This window comes from Mastomys coucha, unplaced genomic scaffold (genome assembly GCF_008632895.1).
Source record: "Mastomys coucha isolate ucsf_1 unplaced genomic scaffold, UCSF_Mcou_1 pScaffold3, whole genome shotgun sequence".
NCBI classification, from domain to species: Eukaryota; Metazoa; Chordata; class Mammalia; order Rodentia; family Muridae; genus Mastomys; species Mastomys coucha.
Genome location: NW_022196909.1, coordinates 5,802,057 through 5,809,345, shown reverse-complemented (window position 1 = coordinate 5,809,345; position 7,289 = coordinate 5,802,057). Strand labels below are relative to the sequence as shown.

Genomic DNA, 7,289 nt, shown 5'->3' with positions numbered 1-7,289 from the left:
TCTGCCTCAGTTCCTACAGCCCTGGGCAGTGTCCCCCTGTGCCTCTGCTTCAGTTCCTACAGCCCTGGCTTTCCTTCATGATGCACTAAGCTGGACGATGACATAAATCCTTGCTTTCCAAAGCTGCTTTTGATCATGGTGACTGAAAGTCAATCAGAGCAACTACATATTCTCTAAGTAAAGCTGATCCTTTGGGTTCGTTTATCTGGCTGGGTTCTACTAAATAGCCAGGTTTAGCCTCAAACTTCCAATCTTTGTGTTGGGATTGAATCTTTAAGTGTTGGGATTATAAAGGTGTATCCACCACTCAAAACAAGTATTTTCATGATCATTTTTTTTGTTGTTGTTAATTTTTTTTTTGGTTTTTCGAGACAGGGTTTCTCTGTATAGCTCTGGCTGTCCTGGAACTCACTCTGTAGACCAGGCTGGCCTTGAACTCAGAAATCCACCAGCCTCAGCCTCCCAAGTGCTGGATTGAACACGTGTGCCACCACTACCTGGCTTCATGATCATTTTAAGTTCAACCAGTAAGTTCCGTTTCATTTTGTACTATTTTGGTAGCCCTGGCTGTCCTTGAACTCATCAGGTAGATCAGGCAGGACTTGAAGATCTACTTGCCTCTGCCTCCTAAGTGCTTAGATTAAAGGCGTGCACCATTGTCTGGCAATACATTTTCTTAATTTGTATTAGAAATAAAGTCAAGGAATATTATATCCCCACCCCACTTCTTCACACATATAAATGCACAAATCTGCTTAAAGGGAAAAAAATCATCAAGTCGGTGGGCTGAGAGAGACCCCAGTAAAATGCTTGCCACACAAGCATGAGAATCTATGTTCAGATCTCCGGTATCCACGTGAAAGGCTGGGCACAGCACCCTGAGCCTGTAACTTAAGCTCTGAGGAGGGAGGGAGGGCATTCTCTGGGGCTGTTCAGCCTAGCTGGGAAGTCCCAGGCTCCGTGAAAGACTCCTAAGAAATAAGATGGAAAGTGACCAGCGAGGGTTCCTGACTCTGACCTCTGCCTTCTTCACACACACATATTATACACACACCAACAAATGAATGAACAGACCAGTAAACAAACCTCACAAAGATGAGTGAGCTACTGAGATGGCTCAGCAGGGTGCCTGCAGGAAGGCCTACTAATAACCTAAATTTGATCCCCAGATCTCACAAGATAGAAGGAAAGATGCAACCTGGCATTTGTCTTACGACCCCAACAAGGCACCAGAACATATATGCGCATATACTCACCAAACACATAATTACATAAATGTGAATTAAAATAAATATAAACTTAAAAAACAGGGTCAGTAAGATGGTTCACAGGGTAAAAACATTTGGTATCAAACCTAATAACCTGAGTTAACTTCCAGGATACAGGGTAAAAAGAGAAAACTGACTCCTCCCACAAGTTATGCACTAATTTCTGTGCATGTGTGCACATGTACAACACATAAATAAAAGTAATTTAAACCTTTTAAAAATTGGATGAATTCATGAAGTTAAAAAGAAGAAAACTATAACCATGTTGTCAATACCACAGTAACCAAAATAAGAGGTTCAAGAAAGCTATGGGCAATGCTTTGTAGCACAATCTACAAAGGTTACTGACTGATAATTGAGAAAGGTGGTGATATGTGTCTGCTTTGTGAAAGGAAAATCTAAGCATTTGGAATACATTACAACTTTAACAAAAAGCATAATCACCAAAATAGTTAAAATAAACAAGTTGTACTTTGTTGTGTATTTATTTCCATCCATAACTCCTTAATGTTTAGAAACATAAAGAGTTATTTTATTAAAAATATGTGCTACTTTAATTTAAAACTGCTATTATATAATAACTGAGTTTGTAACTTGGTAACTTGCAAAACCTCAATTTAGACTGCAGGATGACAATTAATAATGGCAAGAAATGTAACAATTTACTTCAGGTTCTTTTATTCATTAGATAATAACTATGTGTACTGGTTAGTTTTGTGTGCCAACTTGACACAGGCTGGAGTTATCAAAGAGAAGGGAGCTTCAGTTGAGGAAGTGCCTCCATGAGATCCAGTTGTGGGGCATTTTCTCAATTAGTGATCAAGGGGGTAAGGCCCTTTGTGGGTGGTGCCATCCCTGGGCTGGAAGTCTTGGGTTCTATAAGAGAGCAGGTTGAGCAAGCCAAGAGAAGCAAGCCAGTAAGGAACATCCCTCCATGGCCTCTGCATCAGCTCCTACTTCCTGACCTGCTTGAGTTCCAGTCCTGATTTCCTTTGATAAAGAACAACAATGTGGAAGTAAGCTGAATAAACTCTTTCCTCCCCAATTTGCTTCTTGGTCATGATGTTTGTGCAGGAATAGAAACCATGACTAAGACACTATGTCTTTCTGTCATCTGCCTTTCATTTATCTTAAAATGTCACTTAATTTTATAGCATGTATCTGGGTCTCTGTGCAGGTGTGTGCCATCACTTGCATGCAGAGGTCAGATGACTGTCTACAGGAACTTGTTCTCTCTTTCTACCATGTGGATCCCAGGGATCAAACTCGCATCATCAGATTTGGAGGCAAGTGCCTTTACATCCTGCCACCTCATCGCTCTCACCAACACGGTCTATTCTTTAAACCCATGATTCCATATTATGCTATTGATACATTTTAAATATAAACGTTTAAGGACCCAGAGTAGTATCAGGCTAAGTTTTAACTATGATGACCACTGCTGACTGATCACAACGCACACATATAAAGTTTCCATGTTTTGACAAGACAGGCTGACCTTGGCATTTCATCCTCTTCCCACGTAAATAAAGTGCCAGCAGGAGAGCTTCCTGACAGCTGGTGCTTGAGTAATCCAGTGGCTTGTGATGCATCACCTAGAGAAGGAAAGGAAAATTTAAATAAATTATACTTTGACTGACCTAGAACTCACTATTGTAGACTAGTGCAGTCTCAGGCTTTGCATCCTGAGTGCTAAGATTAAATGCATGAGCCACTACATCTGGCAAACTGTATTTATAATTTGTACAAAATTATCCTCTTTGTAAAATAATTTACAAATCATGTAAAGACACCCAAAAATATTTTAAGGGATTACATATACACAGTTGACAGCAATAATTCTTAACTAAGAGTAGAAAAAAAAAACCTTATTTGCAATGAATTGATTTGAGTAAGGAGCACTTATAAAATTCCATAGCTTAATAGGTATATCTAAACGGTTAACACCTCATTAAAAATAGAGAACCAAGGGGATATATCTCAGCATAATAAAGCAAATCCACAGCCAACATCTTGTTAAATAAAGAAAAACTCAAAAGAGCTTCCACTAAAATCAGGAGATGACAAAACCATGCACTGTCTCCATTACTATGTAAGCCTCTGATATAGGAATAAGGCATGTGAAGGAGAGAAAAGGGATACAAATAGGAAAGAAAGAAGGAAAGAAAAGCATTCTTATTTTCAGATATGATTCTATATATACAAGACCCTAAAGACTCCACCAGAAATCTCATACAACTGATAAACAGGCAAAGTAACAGAGTACAAAAATGAGCACACAAAAATCACTAGCCCTCCTATATAAATGAGAAACATACTGATTAAAAAAATAAAGGAAATAATTCCATTTACTATACCCTAAAATACATACACAGACACAGACAGACAGACAGACAGACACACACACACACACATACACACACACACAGACACATGTATCTCAGTGGTTAAGAGCACTTACTATCTTTGCAGTGAACTTGAGCTCAGTTCTTAATACCCACACTGCAGCTCACAGACTTTTAATTCCAATACCAGGGGATTTAATTTTCTCTTTTTGCCTCTACAGGCACCAGGTACACATGGCAAATACATGTAAATGCAGGCTAAACATGTATGTCCATAAAATAAAAGTAAACAAACCTCTAAAAATATATCTTGGAATAAATCTAACATAAAAACAAACAAACAAACAAACAAACAAAAATCACCATGTAGACTGAAAACTTTAAGACACTGAAAAATAAAACTGAAAAGGATCTTAGAAGATGGAGAGAGTAGCCATGCTCATGGGTCAGCAGGAAAAAACAGAAAATTTCACATTCTGTCAAAAGCAGAATAGAGATTCGATTCAATCCTCATCAAATTTTCACAGAAGTTTCTTCACAGAAACTTAAAAGAAAAAAGTCTTAAATCTCATGAAAACAAAGGACCCAGGACAATGACAAAATGGCTGGAAGTACCACCACTCTAGATTTCAGGTTATATCAAAGTTAAGACCATTTGTGTACTGGTTAGATTTTCTGTTGTTGTTCTTTTTTTTTTTCAACTTGACACAACCCAGCGTAATCTCAGAAGAGTGAACCTCAATTGAGAAGATGCCCCATCATATGAGTGTCCTGTAGGCAAGTCTGCAGGACATTTTTCTTTCTTTCTTTTTTTTTTTTTGAATGATGTGGAAGGGTCCAGACTCTGCAGGTGGTGCCGTCTCTGGAGAGGTAGTCCTAGGGCGTCTAAGAAAGCAAACTGGGCAAGCCAAGCGGAGTAAGCAGCACTCCATGCCCTTTGCCTCTAGTTCCTGTCTCAGCTTCTCTCAACAGACTGGTACTCAAGATCTGTAAGCCACATCCTTTCTCCTCCTCACCTCAAGTTGCTTTTGGTCATGGTTTTTATTCACAGGAATAGAAAGCTACTACAGTATATAAACTACAGTAATAAAATCAGCATGGTGTTGATATAAAAGAGGCACTAACAAATGGAAGAGAACTACAGACCACATAAACTCACACTCCTACAGCAATGCTATTTTTGACAAAGAGGCCAACAGCACATTAGAGCAATCATCTTCCACAAATGGTGCTGGTCAAAGTGGATAGCTACATGCACAAGAATGAATTAGATCCTTATATCTCACCCTGCATACAACTTAACTCCAAATGGACCAATGACCTCAAAATAAAACCTGATATTCTGAATCTAACCAAGAGAAAAGTAGGAAATACACTTGAGCTCAAGGGAAGAGGGGAAGTCTCTGAGTGTGACCCCAACAGGGCAGGCGTGGAAGCAAATAACTAATACATGGATCTCATGAAGCTAAGAGCACACTTCAGTGAACAGCATCACTTCAGTGAACAGCATCACTTCAGTGACGAGGTAACCTATGGAATCTACAAGAAAGATTTACCAACTATAATGTTAGAGGGCTAGTTCTGGAATATACAAAGGACTAAAAAACTAAACACTAAGAAAGGAAGTAAATAGTGCTCTCAAAGGAAAAAACACAACTGACTAAGAAATATTTTTACAGAATATTCTGCATCCTAAGCTATAATAGAAATATAAATTGAAAGTACTCAGAGATTCATCTTACGGCAATCAGAATGGTTAAGATAAAAACAAAAAACAAAATAAGCCTAAAAAACCAAAACCAAAACCAAAACAAATGACAAGGTGAAGTGGCACACACCTTAGTCCCAGCATTGTTAATTAAAGGACTGTGAGTTCTAAGGCAGCCATGGCTATGTAGAAAGCCACTGTCTCAAAAACAAACAAGCAAACAAACAAACGACAACAAATATTGTCAGGTTTGCGGGGAAAGGAATACTTACTCATTGCTGGTTTGAATGTAAAGTCACAGAGCCACTATGAAAATTAGTGTGGAAGTTCCTCAGAAAGCTAGAAGTACTCCTACCACATACATGGTCCATATAGCTATACTACTGTTGGGCATATACCCAAAAGACTCCATATATCCTACTATAGAGACACCCGCTTATCTATGTCCACTGCTACTTTATTAATAATAGCTAGGAAATGCAAATAGCCTACATGTCCATCAACTAATAAATGGATAAGAAGAATGTAGAACATTTACTCAGCTATTAAGAAAAATGAACTTATGAAACTGACAGGTAAAATGTGCAGAACAGAGGAAGCCCAGATGAATGAAGTCTAAGTGAATGTGCATTTTCACAAAAGCAAGTGCTGTTGAGAACTCCAAGACCAAGTGGCCTACAGAACGCTGGCAAAGCCATTATCCACATGGGCCAGGCTCAGGAGGAACGGTAAAGCTTTCCCAGGAGTATGAGTATGAAGTTTGTAAAACCCTGACCAGTGTGTAAAGACTAGCAACTGCAGCTTCCTTCTGGAGGACCTCTACAGCCTGGCCTAGAGGCCTCCTACCCAGACTACCTAAGCCCCCCACGGCTGAACCTAATAAATGTGCTGAGGTTCCTCCGGTGACAGAGGTAGGGGCTACAGAATGCCACCAGATTCCTTTCTTCATCCTCTCAGTGCCACAAGCTAAGGTTCCAAGCCCCAAATCACTTGTGATATGGTGGTCAATGGGTAAAGCTGGGAACACCCAGACCTGGAAAGACAAATGCTTCCTCACTTGTGGGTGTGAGCTTTCTCAGATATGTTTGCTCCATTTGCAATACCCATAGAGGTCAGAAAAGTAGTAAGGGGCTCTAGTGAGGGGTGCTGTTCAAGGGAAGGTGAGACAATGCAGTGGTACACTGGGTTAAAGGAAAAAAAAAAAAACAGAGCAGAAAGAATTAAATGGGAGTGGGGATGGGATGCTAAGGTGTAGCAGGACTATGGGGATATCTTGGTCACTGCTCTGCTGCTGTGAAGACAGACCATGAGCAAGACAACTCTTATAAAAGAAAGCGTGCCATTGGGGTTGGCTTACAGTTTCAGGGGTTACCCCATTATGGTCACTGCAGAAAGCATTGCTGACATGCAGCAGACAGTGTGGATCTCCTAGGACTAAACATTCTCAAATCTAGAATGTGAGCTGAGATGTCACTAACCTGGTAATATATTTAGATTGAGTTGAAGAAGTGAGTATAGATCTTCCTAGAGTATACTCTCTTACTAATACTATTGTATATTAGATCTAGTCTTCATAAATAAAACCTATTTTTCACACCTCAAATTAGCAAAGAATCCAGATGTTGTCATTTTTAGTGGCTATTGGAAAATTAACATTTGTAATCTTTGTCAAGTAAAGATGGTATATGCAGAGTTCTACTATACAATGTTATCTTCAACAGTAGTTTTTAAAATTAAATTGGCTCACCAACTATTAATAGTATCTTTATGTAGAACAATTTAGTTTCAATGAAACTTCTTTTAGAAAGAAAATTTTTGTAGTGACAGCATATACTATATATTACATTTTTAAGTCTACATGATTAATGCCTTGAACCCAGTCTATTACCCCATCTCAGCGCTCCTCTCCTCTCCATCCACCCCATCTCAGCACTCCTCTATCCTCCATCCACCCCATCTCAGCACTCC

At 39.2% G+C, this 7,289-nt stretch overlaps 1 protein-coding gene across 6 annotated transcripts in view; it reads right to left on the bottom strand.

Moving 5' to 3' along the window:
* The window catches only part of Rev3l (REV3 like, DNA directed polymerase zeta catalytic subunit), a 147,230-nt gene that overhangs the window by 78,492 nt on the left and 61,449 nt on the right, over positions 1-7,289 (bottom strand). For all 6 annotated transcript variants that reach the window (XR_004112322.1, XM_031347765.1, XM_031347768.1 and 3 more), the window contains one exon: positions 2,767-2,863. Coding sequence is in view for 5 of the 6 variants with exons in the window: in XM_031347765.1 (XP_031203625.1) it covers positions 2,767-2,863 (97 nt within the window). In the remaining variant the exon portion in view is untranslated. The remainder of the gene's footprint in view (positions 1-2,766; positions 2,864-7,289) is intronic.